Genomic DNA, 21,550 nt, shown 5'->3' on the forward strand with positions numbered 1-21,550 from the left:
CTGTGTAACTTGACAAGCGCCTTTCGCTTTCTGGGTCTAAAATCGTTCACCTGTCAAGGGAAAAAGTTGGAAGTGGTGATCTTTAGAAGCCTTCCCAGCTCAGGTATTGAGCATGTCTGCCTTTCTCTGAGGCCAAATTTCAGGGCTAGCCAGGACCCTTGGTAGAAGGTAGGCGCATTAGCTTTGTGGCCCTCGACCCTTGCTTCTCTGGACCCACTGTGCTGACAGTTCACCACCGTTGGCCATTTGGTGATTGCCAGTGGTGATGTGCACTCTGGTGATCGTAGTAGGGGCCCTCCTTCTAAATGAGCGTCTTCTATTCATTATTACAGCCTGATTCTCCACTTGCCTCTTGTATCATCCCACACCTAAAACACCCTTTTGGGTTGGGTTGTTTTTTTTTTTTTTTTAAGATTTATTTATTTATTTATTTATTTATTTATTTGAGAGAAAGAGAGCATGTGTGCATGCGAGTCAGGGGAAGGGCAGAGACAAAAATCCCAAGCAGACTCCTTGCTGAGGACAAAGCCAAACGTGGGACTCCATCTTACCACCCATGAGATCATGGCCTGAGCTGAAGTCACGAGTCAGACGCTTAACCGACTGACCCCACCAGGTGCCCCTAAAATACCTTCTTCATAGGAAGTCCCCTTTCCCGTCCGACAGGCTTGCAAAACCAAAGGTGTTCAGATTTCCGTTATTATTATTGTTGGTATTTCCTTTGGCTCAAGTACCCATTCCACAAACAGAAGCCTTTCTTGTATGTTCCATATTCAGAACCAATAAAAGTGGAACTACCTGGGCTCACATAGTGGCGAGAAGCCCCCAAGGCCAGCTCACCTGTCCTCTCTGTTCCTCTGGCCCTCACCTTGCCTTAAGGCTGGTCCCAGAGGCTTCAATAGGAATTGTCGGATCCTGCCGAGCACAGTTTGAAACCTGTGGGTGTGGGACATACTAATAATCGGTTTTATCAGCAATAACTGACTGCCTTCCTTCCATCCTTTATTTATTCATCTTTCTCTCTTCGGGCCCCATAGGACTATATGACAAATGTTCTTACACCTCGCGTGACCGAGGATGGGTCGTGGGAATTCACACCGTCAGTGACCAAGGCAACAGAGATCCACGCTACTTTTTCTCCCTGAAGACGGACCGGGCTCGGCAAGTGACCACCATCAATGCCCACCGCAGCTACGTCCCAGGCCAGTGGGTCCACCTCGCTGCCACCTACGACGGGCGGCTGATGAAGCTCTATGTCAATGGTGCCCAGGTGGCAACGTCCGGGGAGCAGGTGGGCGGCATATTCAGCCCGTTGACCCAGAAGTGCAAAGTGCTCATGCTGGGAGGCAGCGCCCTGAATCAGAACTTCCGGGGCTACATCGAGCGCTTGAGCCTGTGGAAGGTGGCCAGGACTCAGCGGGAGGTGCTCTTGGACATGGAAAGCCACGGCCTCCACGCCCCTCTACCTCAGCTCCTCCTCCAGGAGAACTGGGACAATGTGAAGCGCACCTGGTCCCCCATGAAGGACGGCCACATGCCCCACGTGGAAGTCAGCGGGGCCCACGGCTTCCTGCTGGACACGAGCTTGGAGCCTCCCTTGTGCGGCCAGACGCTGTGCGACAACACGGAGGTCATCGCCAGCTACAACCAGCTGCCGCGCTTCCGGCGGCCCAAGGTGGTGCGCTACCGCGTGGTCAACCTCCGGGACGACGACCGGGAGAACCCGACGGTGAGCCGCCAGCAGATCGACTTCCAGCACCGGCAGCTGGCCGACGCCTTCAAGCACTACAACATCTCCTGGGAGCTGCAGGTGCTGGAGGTGAGCAACTCTTCCCTGCGCCGCCGCCTCGTCCTGGCCAACTGCGACATCAGCAAGATCGGGGATGAGAACTGTGACCACGAGTGTAACCACACGCTGACCGGCCACGACGGCGGGGACTGCCGCAACCTGCGCCACCCTGCCTTCGTGAAGAAGCAGCACAACGGGGTGTGCGACATGGATTGCAATTATGAACGGTTCAACTTCGACGGCGGAGAGTGCTGTAACCCCGAGATCACAGACGTCACCAAGACCTGCTTTGACCCCGACTCTCCGCACAGGTAAGACGCGCTGGGCCACTAGTGCCCAGCCGTGAGCCGAGGTCATCCCCCTTGATGTTGCATGGGCGAGGGACCTGAGGCCCCTCGGGGTCCTGGAACTTTCCGGATTGCCCAGTCTGGACAGCGGCTTGGTGACCGAGGCCAGCCCCTTACTCAGTTCTCGTGGGGATGAAATGTGAGGGCAGCCCGTCACCAGCCCCGCATCCCCCCACCCGGGCTACGAGGAGAGCCAACCCTGTCTTCTCAGAGGGCTCGGTGTCAACAGTGGGTGGTGGGAGCCACGTGTGGATAGCTGCCATAGTGTAGGTGGTCGGGGTCGGGGGTTCAGGGCGTTACCTAGGGTGTAGTCCCCAGCCACTTGTGAATGTTTAAATTAGGTGAGATCAAATAACTTTAAAATCTACACTGAGTCACACAGGTCGTATTTCAGGTGCTCCGCAGCCTCAAGGGCTCGTGGCTAGCGTGCCCGACGGATGCGGAACACCCATCCCTGCACAGCCCCCGTTCCGTCACACAGCGTGCTGGTAAAGCTGGGGTCAGCTGGGTCACACCACTGGGTGCAGGTCCCAGCCGTGCTGTTGCCCCACGTCCTGGCCTCTCCGAAGCCGTGTCTTCCTCCGTAAAGTGGGAACGGTAACAGCACCTGCTTTGTGAAGCTGCTCTGGGGATCGAGAAGCACGGTCCCTCTTGCAGTGGCCAGCGGGCCATTAGGTCTCAGGAAGCCTTTAGGTCATTACTGGTGTCAGGAAGGTGGCGTGGGCTGCATTGAGGGGGCACCGCGGGGGCTCCAAGAGGAAAACACTGACGTGCAGCTCACGTGTCTCCAGAAAAGCATAGGCACCGCTTGGACATCCGAGATTGGGTTGAGGGAGAGAGGAGGGAAGTCAAGGCAGAGGGACTTTACTGCCCAGACGAGGGCAGAAAGGAGAAGCTTCTGGAATGCTTCCCTTAGCCTCTGCTCACAGTGTCCACTCCAGCCGGCACCTCCAAAGAAGAGCCCAAAGGTGAACCCCTGGCTGATCACCGTGGGTGATCTCTACTCCGTATGGGGCTTGGAGGGCTAGTTCCAGGCCAGAGAGGCAGGCATCATCCACTTCCCTGATTTCCAGCTTCATGCTGAACTTTTCCATTCTGTCCAGTACACAGGACCCTGGACTTGCTGATAGCTCGAGCGCATTTGCCGACCTCTGCAGGTTTTCTGCTGACTCCTCTCTTTATGTCTCTCGCAAAAGAGCAAGGGCCTCCCATGCACAGACAAAATACCTATGTGCAAAGGAATGACGACGCTGGCAGGAGAGTGTCGTGCCTGGCGGCAGGCCAGAGTGCACGTCAGCTCAGCCGGCTGGCACCAGGCGCGCCCTGGACTCTCACCTTGGTTCAGAGGCACGAGCGCCCCGAGCGGGAAGTAGCCTTGCTGTGTGGCCAGTTCCCTCCAGGTCACAGAGCGCTTTCATCTCTGCTCTCATGTGGGCTTGAGCAGAATTTGGTAGGGAAGGCAAGGCAGAGGTTAGTATTTGCATTTGACTGACAGGGAGCTAGAGGACCTCAGCGCGTGAAATGACCCGGCCAAGGTCACAGGTCGGGAGAGTCATTCAGCTAAGTCACAGATGCATGGCTCCGAGGATGGTGTGGTGTGTGCTCTGCTGAGCTGAACGGCCAGGAGTGACCTATGTGCCCAAGCACAGAGGGAACAGTGGAGGGTAAGGGCCATGGACGGCTACAAGTCCCTCACCCATTTGTACTTTCATTTGCCCCTCCATTCCTTCTTTCGTCCGTCCATCCATCCATCCATCCATCCATACAGCAACTACAGCAACTGTGTATTCAGCACCTACCAAGAGCCAGGAAGGTGGGTACCCTGAGCCCCCTTGTGCCAAAGGAAGCCCAGGATTCAGAGTGACAGAGGGATTTAGCCAAGGTCGCTGAGCTAAACTGGAAAGCTTGGATTTGAACCCAGGTCTGTTGACTCTGAAGCTTCCCCAAAGGGAGGTGTTTTTCAGTCTGAGAAGCAGTAAGAGGCAGAATTGAAGGGCAGGTGTGGCGGGCAGGTGGCTTCCCCAAAGCCTTGGGAGAAAGCTGCGGGGTTGGTGGGGTCAGGAGCCGGGGCAGCCGACCATGGCGGCAGGAGTGTGGCCTGCGGAGGGGCCGAGGGGCCCGGGGCCCAGACACCTCACCGCCGGCCTCCAGCGGCCTCCTCTTCCCTAAGGACCGGAGGGCCTGCCCACGATGTGTGTGAGCAGCCGTGTGCCGCTGGTTTGCGGCTGGGACACTCAGGTGCCCCAGGGGAGCCCGTCAGGTCCCCGGCGGGGCTGGAGGTGACGGGGCTGGGGGTGACGGGGCTGGGGGTGACGGGGCTGGGGGTGACGGCCCTCTTGTGTGCAGAGAGAAACCAGTTTACAGAGAAATACTTGCTTTGTAACCTTCAGAAGAGGGAAGGAGGGAGGGCGGGAGGGCAGTGAGCATGTGATTGATACTATCCAGGTGATTTTTAATAAAGAGCTGAACTTAATTCTCATCAGGGTCTTCCCTCGCCTCCCCCTTCTCTCTTTTTCTTTCTTAACGGGTGAGCACGATGAAACTACTTCATGCTTCTCAGTCTGTGGTGGGGGACTGACCTTGTTTTGCTTTGCTTTTTCCTCCCGTCTATGGCGAATAGCAAAAGTGAATTTAAGATGAAACACCACAGGACGATCCCATCGTCCGAGTTCTTTTTATATATATATATATAAATTTATTTTTTATTGGTGTTCAGTTTGCCAACATAAAGAATAACACCCAGTGCTCATCCCGTCAAGTGCCCCCCTCAGTGCCCGTCACCCATTCACCCCCACCCCCCTCCCTCCTCCCCTTCCACCACCCCTAGTTCGTTTCCCAGCGTTAGGAGTCTCTCATGTTCTGTCTCCCTCCCTGATATTTCCCACTCATCTTTTCTCCATCGTCCGAGTTCTTGAGAAGTTTCCCAAGGCCTGCTCTCCGCCGCCGTCCGCGGTGTGCCACAGGCTAGGGGGTAGTTCCTTCTGACCACTGATGCAGCAGTTCCCTTGAGTAAAATAAGATTCCTCAGTAATGCAGCCGGGCACCTCGGGGGGAACTCTTGGCAGAGAAATAGCATTTCCTCTAACCCATTTAGGCTCCTTTAGGTGATGGTCCTTGGGTCCCCGGGGCCCATATTCCCAGGGGTTCGTGTGGTGTCAGAGAGCACCTAATCCTGGCAGAGGGCTGCAGAGGACATCGAGATTTTGCCAAATGTCAGACCTAGAAACATCCTCAGAGACCATTGGTCCCAACCCCCCTGTAGATGGAAACTGAGGCCAAAACTCACACTGTCCATTAGTGGTCAAACTAGGGTACAGGTTGCTCTGGTCATCTGCTGTGGCACAGCGATCCACACTGCCCTGACATCCTGGACAACCACAAGTACCTGGCCCTGTGTGTTCTGTCCTCACTTTCCCAACCATCCTCCAAGAGCTTGGGATTATGAAGTGCTTGAAGGAGTGAGTTTGGAAGAGAATCAGATAATGGCCTCAGGGTTCCATGAACCCCTGTAGAACGATTCGAGCTACACCAGCAGCTAGTTTTCCTTATTAAGAGGCCATAACAGGAACAGTCAGTTGAAGCTATGCACAAAGAGAGGGACTGGGCAGTGAGGGGCCTGGAGTGTGTATCATAGTCACTTGGAGATGTTTGGCCAAAATGAGAAAATTCTCCTGGGGCCTTGGCGATATAGGGCCATGACAGCCACACATCAAGTCTCCAAAGGCCCGTCCTGTGGGAGAGGCCTTTCTCTGTATGGTTTCTAAGCCCTGGCTAGGACTTAGTTGTAATTACAGGAGGCAGCTTGGAGCTGAGTAACAGATCATGTCATCGCCCCCCACCCCAGAATGGTCCTCCCAGGGCAGTGCTTCTCTGCAGGTGAGCAAGCACCCCGCCACCTGAGGCATGCACAGCGAGCATTATGGCAATGCTGCAGAAAGTAGCCTTGATGGTCCTGGGGTTGAGCACAGCACAGCCCGACTTTTTGCTGGTATCTTACTGCAGTCCTGTTAATGGAACCACATGGTAACATTTGGTCACAGACATTTATTAGGTAGTGTACCCCTGCCAGGCCCTCTGCTCCTGGTTGGGGATGCTGAACTGAGTGGGATGCATTCCTCACCAGTATGGGGCTTCCACTTTGGTGGGGGAATCATATTCACACATAAGAAAATCTGATCCATGACACACGGTGGGGCAGGAGCTCTGTAAGGTAGAGATCTGCGCTAAGGGAACGAGGTGGGTTGGCTGGCAGAGACATGCTTTGAGGGACAGCTGTGGATGGGCAACACATCCAGAGGTAGGGATGCAGCCTGGATGGGCCAGGCCCTGGCAGGAACCAGGCGATACATTCAAACAGAACAATTAAGGAGAGAAGAAGGGGGCAGCTCCTCTGAAGGAGGCTGTCTACAGTAGGGTCGGTGGGGTTTAGGACCGTCACAGAGGCCAGAGTCAGCAACAGAGGGGAGCCATTCCCACCCTTGGCCTGGATGGGCAAGCAGAGAGAGTGGTTTGGGGACCTTGGAGAGTGAGTGTGTGCAGAGGACCCCTGGGCAGCCATGGTGACTCTCTGTAAAGAGGGGTAGCCAACCTATCAGAGCCCCCAGGCCAGAAGGGAGCCAGGAGAGTAAATTCCACAGTGTCATTCTCTCCTGCCTTCCTGTCTTCTGCCGGTGATTCCCATGGGGGACCCAAGGTAGAAGTCGCAGGGCAAAGGAACCTGTAGATGCCCCCCAAAGAGGCTGGCCTCCAAGGGCACAGAACAGGATGGAGAGGGGTGGGCAGTGGGTGTGCATGAGCAAACAGCGTGTCGAGAACACAGAGAACGACAGCCCATGCAGAGGGTGCAGGATGAGCAGGGGGACCGTCCAGGATGGCTAGGACGCAGACCGGGAACAGAGGAAGGGCCGCTGCGTTACCTCATGGCAAACTCTAGCATCAGGCTAAATTCTTCCTTCCTGCCTCTCTCCCTTTCTTCATTTCCTTCCTCCCTTCCCTCCCTCCACTTCCCCTTCCCTTCCCTTATTTCTCTCCCGCCCTTGCCCTTCCTTCTTTCCTTTCCTGCCCCAGTAAATGTTTGTTGAATGGTCCCTCTGTGCCAGCCCAGACCCTGCCCTTTGGAGCTCACCATCTAGTGGAAAAGACAGACGAGCGAGCGCGCCATTGTAATCACGTCTGTGAAAGAAGGAGCCCCTGTGTCAGCCAGGAGGAGCCGTCTGTGTGAGAGTAAAAGGTTTTCTATCAGACTGGCCGTTTAGAAAAAAAAAAGACATTCCAATGAACTTGGCCATTCTCTCTGGCCGTGGAGACGAGCCAGGGGGGCAGAACTTCATCTGCTGCCATTGGGATGTCCACTAACAAGTTAGACTGCACTCTGCATGCCTTATTATGGATAAAAGGGAAAACCTGGGTATTAAGGGAAACCCCGAGTATCAGGAACCCCAGAGGCAATCGACAGTCTGGGCTGCAGGCACTCCACTGCGAGAGCATCTTGCAACAAACGCAGCAAGCTCCTGTTTGCATCCTCCAAAGTACAGGCTGTGGCACAGTTAGGTGAACTTGACCTTTGCCCATGAATAGCTGCTTATAAACAATAGGACAGACAGAGAGGACGTCCCTTGCGGACTGTCGGCTGATAGGGAAACATTTTCTTTGTCTTCCTTTATTATTATTTTTAATGGAACAAGGGCATTCCCCTGGGGCCATGTTATTTTTTTTGGACCTGAGCTGACATTGCTGGAAGTCTTTGGAAAGGACTGCAGTAAGCCATGAGACAGACTCCTCGACCCCTCTGCTGGCACTGTGGATCTCCTCAGTGTCCTCCCTCGCCCCTTGTCAGAGACCATTAGATGGTTCCCCTTGACATGTTGGGGTCTCTTCTTCCCTGGGATGACATCATAAAACATATACTTCCTTCGCCCAAGTTCTCCCCAAATCTGGAAGAGTTGCATGGAATCTGGGACTCTCTGAGCTGAGAGGAGCAGCGGCAGGGTCTGGCCCTCTCTGGCTGTAGATGAGGAGGCTGAGCTCCCCAGAGGGGCGAGCACTGACCCAGGCCTCCCAGCGAGAGTGAGGCCAAGCTGAGAGCAAGACCCAGGATCTCCTCTCCTAATCCCAAGGCATTTCTACCCTCCTCCATTGCCACGGGCTCTTAGAAGCCGGGGATTAGAAACTTGGAGAAGTTCTGTGTCGTATGGTCATGTTCTTGCCCATCATCCATATTTTATTAAGACGCTTTAGTACCGAGGGCACTGTGGTAAGTGCCCTAGGGATCCAACATGCAATCTGTGTCCTGAAGGTGCTTATATTCTGTGGTTTGATGGTATTTTGTTACAGTCATTCAAGAGACGGTGAGAGGGCGGATGATTAATCTCCCAGGGAACCACACAGACGATAAGGCTTGCATGAGCTCTGAGAAAAAGGCAGGGTCCCTGTGGTTTGAGGGGAAGTCAGGAAAGGTTTTTCTGACTTGGAGGAGGTATACAAACAGACCGCCAGGATGAACAGGCTTTGTCAGGACAAAAAAGAACCAAGAGGTTGAGGTGGGAAAGTGATGGGAGGGTTCAAGGAAGAGGTGGGTCTACTTGGGACTTCCCGCAGTTCGATGCCATGATTTGTTCTTTTGGCCGTGGAGCCCTGATAATCAGACCGACACAGAATGAAGGAGGGTTCAGGGCAAAATGATGCTCCTAGCCTCCGCCTAGCCACGTTGTAGCCATCCAGTCTTGGGCAAGTCTCATAATCTCCTTGAGCCTCCATTTCCACATCTAGGGAAAGGGAATAATAATAATATCTGACCGCCTGGATCACGTGATCGCCTTGAGGGTCACATAAAATAATATCCCAGCAAGAGTTCTGGGAAGAGTTAACCAGCACACAGATGAAAGAGGGCTTTGTTATTTGTTCAGGAACTTTGTTCATTCTTTTCCAGTAATCGTGTAAGAGAAATTGCTTGGAATTTTATAATCAGAATATCAGAGTTTATTTAACGTGACTAATATTCATTAAAGCAATAACAGGAGTCAGGCCTGGTATAGTGGAAAAGTGGTATGTGTTGGAGACTGACCAGGGTTTGTATCCTGGTTCCACTCTTCGTTAGCTGTCTGACCTTGGCTCGTTTCTCAATAAGAGTTGCTGGTTTCTCATCTGTAAAAATTGGGTGAGGACCGCTCTCCGACAGCGTGTGGGGAAACTCACGTGGAGTCATCCGTGTAAAACACCTGGCCACGGTGTGTGGCACGTAGTAGGTGCAGAGTCATCTCCCCTCCTGAGTGCACACATGGGCTCCTCAAGCATTGTTTTATGGAGACTGCCTTTCTGCAGGCCTGGAAAAGAAAAGAAAAACAAAAAAAAAAAGGCCTGGTTGCAACTGCAGGACAAACATTGAGGTCATTTGCACAGATTACTTTCATTCTTAAGATACTGACTTTTTGGGTTTTTTTTTTTTTTTTTTTAGGACTGGCCACAGAATTGGTAGTTTTAAATAAAGACCATATACCGCATCAAATTCATTGAACTTGCACACTAGTTTATTTTTTTAAACGACCCCAATGTCTAACTGTATTAGAGGACATATTTCTGCATGAAATGATCCCAGGCAGTGTTGGGATTGGTCACCGTGGGTGAAGTTCCAAATTGATTGAAGCTCCTAGATTTTTCAACCACCTCCAGCCCACATGCCTGCTTGGGTGTGGATGCACAAACACCCCTATCCAGGCCACGTGCAGCAGAGTCCCATTTTCTCTGCTTCAGTCTGGGTTGCCTTCGTGCTCTTCATCTAAACAAAGTCCACCTTTACTCAGAGGTCCCCTCTGTGACTCTGCACAGGTGACTTTGGCCCTGGAGAGCCTGATAGAGGGGTGAGTGGCGTGAAGAGAACCACTTGGGGCCTCTCCACATGATGCTAAGAAGGAGCTCAAAACTGGGACCTGTGAGAAGCCACGAGCATCAGTATAGTCTCACCAATAAATGAGAACATGAATTTTGGAGACCAACCATACATGAGATCAAGCCACTTAACATTTCTTTTTTTTTTTTTTTAAGATTTTATTTATTTATTCATGAGGCACAGAAAGAGAGAGAGAGAGAAAGAGAGAGAGAGAGAGAGAGAGAGAGGCAGAGACACAGACAGAGGGAGAAGCAGGCTCCATGCAGGAAGCCCGATGTGGGACTCGATCCCAGGACTCCAGGATCACGCCCTGGGCTGAAGGCAGATGTTCAACCACTGAGCCACCCAGGTGCCCCAACATTTCTGTGACCTTGGACAAGTCTCTCACTTTATCAAAGACTCAGATGCCTCCTCCGTAAAATCAGGGATGAGTACACAGTCTAGTGCTTCGAGGATTCAGTGAATGATACAGGGGTCAGCCCATGAGAACCACGCCCACCACTTAGCGAGCACCCAAAATAGCAGTGGTGGTTGTTTGGGGATTTTCCGTCCTTGGGAAATCTTCTGACCTCTTACATACATCCTCCCTAATTCCCAGCCCCCTCTGGATCCTGAGCCCCGTCCCTGGAACCTTCAGGCTGGAGTGGGGGTTGGAGACAAGCTCATCCCTCTCTTCCACCAAAGGCCTTTTATTTGGGCTCCTGGAGGTTCTATTTTCGAAAGATGGTGTTTCCTCCAAAAGCCCCGCACAGACCAGTTGTCCCGAGCGGCACACGGCAGTAAGTTTGCGCCTCCCCAGTGTAAAGCAAAGGCATGCCTGGGATCCCAGGATGGGGCTGGCTGGGTAGCTCTCACCCATCCCAGGGAAGGAGCTGAAAGCCAGGCGGGCACCCCGAAGGCGCCCAGGACTCCAGCGAGCCATGTAAGAGGCAGCACAGGGCGCCTGCTGGCCTGCAGCTCTTTCTGAAGCAGCATCTGCGTCTCCGAGTCTACAGGTAGGAGATGCTCCCTGTCTCGCCCCTTCCTGGGTGTGCATTTCCATTTCAAGCTCCCTGGGTGCGCCGGAGAGCTTGGTGCCCCCTTGAGGGCCCCAGCAGGAGGCAGTTGGGGTTTTTCCACCCCGGGTCTCACATAATCAGCATGCTCCTGTTTCTTTCTCCATCCCCTGGTGACACTGACCACTCATGACAGCCTCGGCCCAGCCAGACGCCCTTCCAGGGTGGGAAACAAAGCGGCGGGAGTGTGGCACGGACTGAGCCCGGGACGCTTGGCCTTAGTGAGACTCGTGTCCCTGACCTGATCTCGGCTCAGTTTGCACCTGCACACTCGTAGCTGGGCTGATTTCCTGCCTCCTGTGTGGGGACCATCACACCCCTGCTCTCACTTTCTGGCGACACAAAACTAGTGTGTGAAGGGCACTTGCTCACGGGTTTGTTTGGCAAACTCCAACAGGTTCCCATTTCCCCAGTTTCTTTGTCTTGTTTTGTTTTCAGAGCCCCCCCCCCCCCCAGTTCTTGTCTCCTCTCTCTGGGCCTTCCTGTCTTTCTCCCTTCTGTGTCCTAAGTTGTTTTGGGGGATCTGGTGGTGAAGGGCGGAGGGCGAGGAGGTTACAGTCTTCATTTCAGGTTCTGACATTTGTGATTCCAGCCTTTCTTGAGTTCAGACAGCACAGCCCTCCAGCCTTGAGCTTGAACCCTGACTCCCAAACTCTTTGTATGGACACAGTAGGCAACGGCGGGTGACTAGAATGACACACACATGCAGACTACCTCAGGCCCTTACGGGGGGTAGGAGAGGGACATGAGACAGAGAGAGGGCTCTTTCCCAGGAGGATTCATGGTAGAAAAACACAGTTTGCCCTGTGGCTTGGCAAAGCATGAGGAAGGAAGTGACTAGCTATTTCCAGTAACTTCTTAGCCAACATGGAGTAGGCCACTTTTTTTTTATCTTAAATTCTTCATCTGTAAAATGGGAGGATTTGGGTAGCCTATTTTTAAGATCCGTAACTATTCATACATTTTTCAAATCAGATGTGGGAATCCAGTTTGTAGGCCTGTGGGGATTGCAACTAGACTACAAATGGGGAGCTTGATATTGGGCAGGTAAGAGCAAGGCCGTAGGTTGACTCTGGGGACATCCAGGGAAATATGAGACCATGCCCCTGCCTTCAAAGTATTTACCAGCCCCTTTGACCAATTGAGTCTGATGTGTTCAGCGTAGCAGTGGAGCAACAATTATACTGGAAAGGATCTGACAACTGGAAAGGATCTGACTCCCAATACTCAAGTCTCTGCAGCAGCCTGCTGGCGGCACCCTACCTTGGGCAGTCTACGCGTCTGCCATTCTGTTTTCCCGTAGGCCCTGAATGTGGTGTCCTCTTTCCAAAATTCCATTTGAATTTAATTCTGCTTTTGGTAGCGTGACATACGATCTCATGCTATTCAGCATTATTTCCCCATACTTAAGAACTTTTTGATTGTCACATGACCGTTTGAGAGCTATCTGTTTTTAACCCTCGTGGGGACCCAGATTTGGAGATATTATTAGACTCGTTCAAGCCATCCAGAGAGATCTCCATCTACTGTAATAACCGTGCTGTTGTGTCTCTATACGATTCTACTATTTGCCTACAGTCGGGTGATTTGTACGGGGCCACAGCTCAGGCCAAAATCTAGAAGTTGCCATATTGACACACGTTGGTGATGATGTAATTCTCGCTCTATCCTTCTCAAATGCAATATTGTTCAGCCAGTCGTCACATAAGTTATATGGCTCCAAATTAGAGCCAAACTACACAGTCTACTGAAATGCCGCCTGTATCCAGAACGTGGTGTCTCCTACAACTTATGAAAAGGGTTGATTTGTCTTTATTTAATTGTGCTTCAAGTGGACGACAAACCACAGGGCAGCTGGTGAGCTGTGTATACTCTGCTTAATGTGGTCAGTTCTATTATTTATCAATTGTGGTTTTGATCCTCTACGAAGAAAGGGAGGTGGTGGGAAGAGCTAGCTTGTGGGCCCTGGAATTCCGCACTTGTGTTGTGAAAACAGTACTTTGACGTGGGATGGTCACATTACTGTTCTGGTGCTTTTGAACACACCATCGTACTTTGTTATTTCCCCTTACTTATCAGGGTATTCTTCATGCTTCATGGCTTCCCAAAAATAATGAAACTCTGAGAATATGGGGCTATTGGAGCAGAGATTATAGGACCCCAAGAAAAGATCTTAGGAAAGTGACTATTTCAGTGTGTGTGTGTGTGTGTGTGTGTGTGTGTGTGTGTGGTGTGTGCATACCTGTGATGTGCAGGCACGGTGCTAGATGCTGGGGGTACAGCAACGAATATTTCATGAGATAGGTGTGATCCTGCACTCATGGAATATCCTGCAGGTAGATAAGTAGCTAGTTGGATAAATGCTTTATAGAGAAGTCCAAAGTCTGAGGGAACGCAGAGGATGGGTACTTGACTCATCAGGGGTCAGAGTCACTTCTAGCCTGAGTCATGCTAACCAAGTGAGGATAGCTGAGCTCTCCAGAAACCAGGTGTTCTGACTCTTTGTCTTCTGCCCCAACGGTTTCTGAAACCCATTTTCAAAAAGGCAAGTGAAAAAAATAGGAGCTGAGTGGATCCTAGTGAAAAGGTGTTCATTTATAACTAGTGTCCTCTCTTTTGAGATTACCGTGTTCTTTCCTTAGGAGGACTACTCAGTACCCTTTATTTTATTATGTGAAGGACATCTTAAATGGTGTGTGAAGGAAGAGGGGGCTCATCTTCACATGCTTTATTTCTTGGTCAAAATGTGAAATCTCTAATTCCTCCTCAGTATTTTATTTTTAATGATCCAGAGCTCCGAGAACCTCTCCACTGGCCCACCTACTTCTGAATCAGCATTTTCTCCTCCATCCAAATCCTCAGGATTCTTGATCCCACTCATCCTTGGGGCTCTTCCTGATCCTGTTGTATGGAAAGCTGCAGACCAGTGACTTTCCTGAGAGTTGACTTTCCATGTGACTCCTCAGAGGGAGCAACCCCCAGGGAACCAGCTCTCCTGCTGGGCCTACAGTTTGGGGCAGAGATACGAAGGATTTTGAAGTATGGAATCTAAGCCTGATAAATGAGAAATACTCCAGCAGACCACATCAGAACCCAGACCTATTGTTTCACCTCCTCTTGCTCCCACCCCCACCCAGCGTCACATTGTTCCCTATATATAAATACCTGTCCTTCCTAGATAGTGTCAGACCCACCTGCTTTTCTATAAGCCACTGCCAGGGCCTTCTCCAGTGCCATCTGTCCTCTCGTCTATCCAGCAGGCCTCTGTGATAATGCATGTCATAAGAGAAGGTAAGGCATTAATGATTAGGGATGTGATGTGTAGTACAGATGAGCAGCCATATCCGCCTCCCACACCTGTAACCAGGTAGGGGGACCTTGGGGAAATGGCATCACCTCACTGAGTCTCGGTTTCTTCCCCTATAAGCTGAGGATGCTCATACTTAACACATAGGGTTCTTGTAAAGCTTCAAGAAATAATTTTGAAAAGTTTTTCAATGGTGCTGATGTGTAGTAAACGCCCCCAAATGGCAGGTTTTATTAGTATTATTGCATTATGTTGTGATCATCTGATTATTTGTCTCACTTCCTTCATAAAACTGCTAACCCTTTGAGAGTGAAGATTGTTTCTCTTCCATATTAGTATGCCCAGTTTCTAGCTTAGGGCATGGTTATAATAGAATCTCTGTAAGTATTGGTGAACAAAGGAGGAACACACTGAATGAATGATTTGCAGAGAGGAGGGAAGAGAGGAAAATGAAGGCAGGGAGGGAAGGAGGAGGAGGGGAGGTAATGAGAGAGTGACTTATTCAATAAATGAATGAAAGAATGATCGATTTTTCAATTGCTCTTTGATTGGTGCCATTACATTTTTCTTAGACCATGTGTCAAGCTGCTATACAAGAGCTGTGATTTTGGAAACCGATCATTCAGGATTCTGAGAATTTAATAAACTCTCCAAGCACTTTATTTTTTCTGTGCCTCCTCTTACAAGAGAGGCAGATTTAGACATTTCTGACAATGAAACTAAGCAAGAGAATAAAGTCCAGATCATTGGGACCCTTGGGATGAAAACACAGAATCCAGGGTTCAGAACTGGCCACGGCTTGGAGAACGCTTGGTAATTGCGACAAGGATATGGATGCAATAAACATTCTGAGGTTTATCTTGCTTTAATGACTTGCCTTGAGTGGCTTTGATCTTTATATTTGATAATCACTTTCAAATGGTCTGGTGTGTTCTGAAATTGGAGTCGTGGTTCGGGGACTTGAGATCCTCCTCGGGAATGACAGGCTGCGATCAGAATATGGAAACAGGCAGTGCTAAGGGACTTGCTCTGTGAGTTGTAGAAACAGGTCAAGCACCTGTGGAGGAGATAAGCATCGCGGGCCAGTGATGGGAGCAGGGTGCCCTGGTGGGAGAAAGACGGCAGGCATTGGGAGCTAAGGGAGCTAAGGCTAGTTCCCTCCAGCTGCATGAGCAAGCTAATAAGAGAATTGTGCCTCCTGGGCCCCGTTCATGAGTTGGGCACACCTCTTGATGTTAACCTCCTTGAATTTTTATATTCCCCTGCCTAGATTGAATTCTATAATCCCCATTTTACAGGTGAAGATATTGAAGTTCAGAGAGGTTGAGTCCCTTCCCTAATAAGGTCACAGGCACACCTTTTGGCAGAAGAGAAAGGATTTGAACCCTAGACTGTCTCTCTCTTAAGATGAGGCTTTTTTAAAAAAAAAGATCATAAAGCCCGTGATTACAAGAATGAAGTATCCCTTGGTGAGGCAATGCCAGAAAAAAAAATGGTGAATACAAAAACGTGTGCCATAAAACTTGATGTACTTGTGCCCCCATTTTCATATCATTGATTGAAGACTAGACCCCATTCCAGAACAATCCTATCTAGAACTAGATCCAAAGGTATTTAATGATGAAAGTAAGTAGCAGAGTCTTACTCTATACAACCATCTTCCATACGATTACGAGTAGAATACAGCTCTAAGGCACTCTATTTAAATGTGATGCTGAATTTTTTAATTACACCTTAAAAAAAAAAAAAAAGATGTGCTTGTTTCTATGACACTCGGATGTTTTTCCTTTAATGTAAAAAGCTGTCCCCAGCGTCTAGCGTAGAGGTGGCTCCTCACAGCCAGGTTCATCTGAGACAAACCCTCTCCAAGTCCGGGGCATCAGCACTTGGCCAGCACCATGGCCATGTCCTGCCTCCACCTGTCGAGAGCCCAGGGAACAGAACTTGGGCAGCACACTTCTCAAAAATCTCCACCGCTATCGCTTCTACGACGGGGAAGTCAGTTGGCCTTAAGTGGGAATAGAAACAAACACTGGCCAGTGGCCAGTGTCGATCTGGGCTCACTGCGAGGCGTACCTCTGACCAACCATCTGCAAAACGAGAGCCAGTGTAGTCTGTTTTTAGGGTTGAAAAAACTCGAGCCCTTCCATAATTTCACTTAAGGGCTCTGTTGTTGTTGCTCTGCATTTTGAGTGTAGTTCCCTTTTGCTTCCCTTTCAATAAAACAGGCCCTGACAGCCCTCTCATTGAGATTATTACAGAGTTGTACCATCTCAGGCCAGTGCATTTAGGAAATATGTTATTGGCACTCACCAGCGAGTGAGATGCATAAAGAAAATATTCTAATGACAGTTGAGTTGAGAGAGCTTTGATCTCCCTCCAGAACTGCTCTCATGGCTTTGAAATGCAGTTCTGGCAGAGGGGTGAAGTCTGGGCGCCTTGGCACTCTGGGGCTGGGCCCCCCTGAAACTGACATTCCAGGGGACCCACAGCCTGCACGGTGGGATCCAGGGGCATGGGCTGCTGAGGAAGCAAAGGGACACCGAGACACCTCCCTAGAGAGGCAGCTTGCGGAGAGGGTCTATGTTAGGAAGAGCTTTCCGGGTTGGCCCAGTGTTTCCCAAACTCTGTTGGTTGTGCTGTTATTTGATTTTTGGCAGAGGCAGAGGTGAGGGTGAGGGGAAAAGGATTATGGTCAAATGTGTTTGGGAACGCTCTTACAGGATCTACTCTACTCCTGTTTTGCATGTTAAAGACTCTGATAATTCTTACAATTAAAAAAAGTACGTATTGAACATCGTTTAGCAGAGCATGTCCTAAACTCATTTGAATCATAAAATGCTTTTCCCTTAAATATGCGCCTACTTCTTGTGGATTTAGCCCTCAGTAGACTGTGATTTGGAAAACGCGAATCTAATTCACAAGCTCCCTGAACGGATAGGGATTCAGAGCTGCAGACAGAGCAGCTAAGTGTAGTGGGAGAGGCTCGACACTCAGGCAATGCAAGTCCTGCACGGGGATGCTCAGCTGAGGGGGAGCCCGGGGCTGCAGTCCCTCCCATGCCTGATCCTCGAAGCCATGCACTGTTGTAGGGAACTGTGTCCACCTGAATGAAGAAGTGACTTTACTAATTTGTGCAGAAGTGCTGTACACAGGCTAGTGAATGGAGGTTTGTCGTCAGGCCCTGGTTTGTCCCTTTGTCAATGCCTTGGGCAAGTCACTTCGCTTCCCCGAGCCTGGACTTCTTCATCTGGTTTTGAAGTTACACAATTTAAGACCATGGTGCTAAACAGTTGCTAATCAGTGTTCTGTCTGTCACACTCGCTCACTCCTCTCACTCAAGTTTTAGGGAGCACAGAGACATGAAGACTTGGTCCTCACCTACTTGAAGCTCATAGCCTGATGGAGAAGACGGGTGCTCACTGGAAAGATAACACAAAGCAGGGTGATAAGTGCTAGAAACAGAAGGGGAGGCTTTGGAGAGGGAGAAGCTACTGTCAGCTAATGGTGATGATGGTTTTGGTGCTGCTAATAATTATCCATGTCATCACAGTAACATAACAACAATAGCCTACGCTAGTCATTGAGTGCCTTCTACCCATCAGGCACTGCATGAGGCACTTTCTCTGTCAGACCTCTAGCCCCCCTGAGAGGTGACTGTCATCCTCCCATTTTACAGGTGAGGGTGATCAGGAGTGGATGTAAGCTGGACTTTGCAGGGAGGATAAGATTTTAAAAGGCAGAAATTCCGGAAGGAAGATCATGAGGCAGAGGAAGGAAACTAATGGGCATATAAGGAAGGAGTGGGCATAACTGGGGAAGCCCAGGGGCTCCAGGGATGAGGACACCATGAGTACTTGAGGCTGAGATTGCTGGAGGAAGAAGAATGTTGGATGGTAGGGATGAGATGTGGAAAGCTGAGACCCAGAGAACCACTCAGAGGCAGATCATTTAGGTTTATACCAGTAGGAAAAAAATAGGAGACCAGACCATGGAGAGGAGTGCGTGCCCAGGCAGTGCTGAGCTGTCCCATTTAAGCCTGCTGGGGTACTGACACTCAGAGAGACAAAGCAACTTGCCCATCGACATAGGTCTGTCCATCCAACTCTGAGTAGTACTGGCACGTAAATTAACAAATGCACTGACGTTTGGATTTGTATTGATTTTTATGGAGCATGAGTAATGAATTTTTTAAATAAATGTGACCAACTTGCAATATACACATGAGACTAACCTTCCCACAGTTGCAAAATGGAAAGCCAAGCAGCCCTGAGTGAGTCCTTTCTCTTCCCTCTTCACCATTCTCCCTAAACTCTAATGGCCCTTCTCTGTTTGACCTTCTCTGCTTTCACCTCCATTCAATGACAGGAGGGATTAAACATTCCCTTAAAGAGGTAGCAAGAGAGAAGTAAATACCCACAAGGGCTCCTGCCCGCCCCCCCAAGACTTTCCCTTGATGCATTTGGGAGACACCCAGCTTGGCTCTGAGTCGGTGGGAAGACCACAGCCAAAAGCTCTTAGCCACAAAGCTGTTTTCCTTTGGGTGGGTCCCCCCAAAAAAAGAGACAGAGAGGAGAGAGGCAAGCGGGGAGGGGGCAAGAACGTGGATGGCTGCCATGGATTCTTCCTCTTGGGGGAAATGGAGGCATCTCAAAGTGTGAAAAAAAAAAAAACATACAAGCAAGGGAGAGGCTCCAACATCCCACATGTCTGCCTTGGGCCAGGATGAGTACCACCCCTTGAAAAGATTGGCTTCTGCAATTACAACTGAATAAACAACCAATTAAAATGTCTCCTCCACCCCACCTCACCCCATCTCTTCTTCTTATGAAGCTTTCTCAGCCCTAGAGCAGCAGGGCAAAGAGGTGACTTTGTCTAATAACATCTGTGTTCTCTGCCTGAGAGAATGCTTGATGGAAATGGACAAATCAATTAGAAAAAAATAAATAATGTGGAAAGGGCTGATCCAAGAAAATCTCAGCTTCTCTTTGTTTTCATTCACCCACGCATTGTTTCCCTTTGCACCATGGCCCTGCATGAGCCTGGAAGTGAGGGTGAGGCTGTGGGAAGAATTGGACACATAGAGATTTGTGCTTGGCTTTGTCACTATTTATGTGATCTCTGAACCCCTGTTCCTTCATCTGTAAGATGGGGATAAATAATAGGAATAGCTAAACAGTGATTGAGCTTTTCTACATGCCAGGTATTGTTCTAAGCCCTTTGCACTTCCTTTATTACATCCCAAATCTTCTGGGCAACTCGATGAGGTAGATTGTTTTGTGTGTACAGCAATTGGCACAGGCAGTGAAGCAAATTGCCCAGGGTGACCCAAACATTGGGTAGAGGAGCTGGATTCAAACCTAGGACTCTGGCTTCAGAACAAGTCATCCTACCTCCCCACTATGCTGCATGACTTCAAATACTGCAGCGATGGGATGAGAGGTATTTGCTAGCACAGGGGCTGGCCTACAGCAAATGCTTAATACATTTTGGTTTTTTCTCTTCGCTCTTTCCTTCCCTGATCACAGAGTAGACTGGCCAAAACTCCTTAGGAGGCTTCCAGTCTAAGAAGGTGAAGTTAGGATTTCCAGAGTGAAGAAGCATGGAAGCAATATTTAGGGTCAATATCTGAGCATGTGGCTATCCTTAAAAGTGGTCAGTTCAACCCAGACATAGCTATGACCTCTCTTAACCCTGTCTGTATCTCTAACTCATGTTCACCTTTTCTTGAAAGCCAGGAAAAAAATTATGGCAACTGATCGATTATGGGCTCTTGATGATGTAGGGAATGGGGAGGACTCTCTAGTTCTCAAATGTATCTGTTCCCATTGGAGTAGAGGTGTGGGTCTGTGACTCATAGGGATGCTCTATGAAACACCGGGTAGCTGCTGCTTATCCCAGTGTATTAGTAAGGAAACTGAGGCCTCATAGGAAGGAGACTGGGACCTAAATATTTTAGCTTCTTCCTTTCCCAATGTAAATTCAACCCCATTAACATCTACTGAGTGCTTACCTGGTGGCAAACCCTATGCTGAAAACCGGGTAAACAGAAATGGAGCCACAGACAGTGGTGGATATGGACAAGTAGAGTGATGATTTGGAATAGTGTGAGTGTGCATATTATAGGAGGTGAATGAGTGTAGAGATGGGAATCAGGGAAGCTTTCCTTGAGGTGCGGTACCAGCATGGGCTTTGGATTTGTTCATCAGAGGACAAAATGAAGAGCAGAGTCCCTGACAGAGGGAACATCTTGAGTGGAGGCACCACAGAGGATGCATCGTGGTAAACCCCCCAAAACCACAGTGGGAAATTCAGAGAGGGAGCAGAGAGAGACAGGGCTAGAGGGGGAGGCAGCGTCTTGGAGGCCATGCTGGAGACTTTGGACTTACTCTTTCACATACAGGACATCCTTCTATGACCCCAGGAGGGAAAGAAAAGGGAACTGTCATAAGTTTTCTCCCAGCCAGGATTTGTGTCAACCCTTTATGGGCAGATATGAAAAAGGAAACAACTTCCAGCTCGCTGTGGGACCTTAGCAAGGTTTGAAGCTTACATCTCTTTTCCCTCTTCTGGAGTATGGGCATCATAATACAACCTACCTCAGCCTTATTAAGCAGATTAAGGGAGATAATCCACGTGAAGTCAGACCACATGGAAGGGCCCATCAAACACTAAATACCATTATTCATAGACATCCTCTCACCTACCACGTCAAGCTGCCTGCATGCTTGTTTATGTATGTTTTTATTCATTTATTCATTGATTCATTTCCAGCCTTACTCAAGAAATGATTATCAGCTGCTCACAAGGCCATATGACAGCAGACATAAAACAGAGGCTGAGAGACTCAAGAGAGGAGAGCAAGATGCCTGTGTCGATAGAAAATGATCCATTGAGTAATAAGCCTGTGACTGATGGAGAGCTTTAGCATTTCAGTGGTGATAGGAGAGTCACACTCTTTGAAGGAGGAGTTCTTATTTACTAAGCTCCTTGGACATGCCAGCCTCTTTACAAAGACCGTTTCTGCCTCTCAGCAACCTGTGTTCAGCCTAGGTATTAAGGAGCTGATGATGATAACAGGGGTTTAGTTCACTTTTCTGATACATCAGTCTACAATGGCAGCCACTCCAAATACAATATCCCTCTTTAAGTCCATTGTACAGACAA

General features: G+C 49.7%; 1 protein-coding gene across 1 annotated transcript in view; it reads left to right on the top strand.

Moving 5' to 3' along the window:
• PAPPA (pappalysin 1) overlaps nt 1–21,550 on the top strand; it is a 237,608-nt gene that overhangs the window by 31,166 nt on the left and 184,892 nt on the right. Inside the window, exon 2 of the mRNA XM_072842533.1 lies at nt 1,038–2,100. Within this exon, the coding sequence (XP_072698634.1) occupies nt 1,038–2,100 (1,063 nt within the window). The remainder of the gene's footprint in view (nt 1–1,037; nt 2,101–21,550) is intronic.

This window comes from Canis lupus, chromosome 10, assembly GCF_048164855.1.
Source record: "Canis lupus baileyi chromosome 10, mCanLup2.hap1, whole genome shotgun sequence".
Classification (NCBI taxonomy): domain Eukaryota; kingdom Metazoa; phylum Chordata; class Mammalia; order Carnivora; family Canidae; genus Canis; species Canis lupus.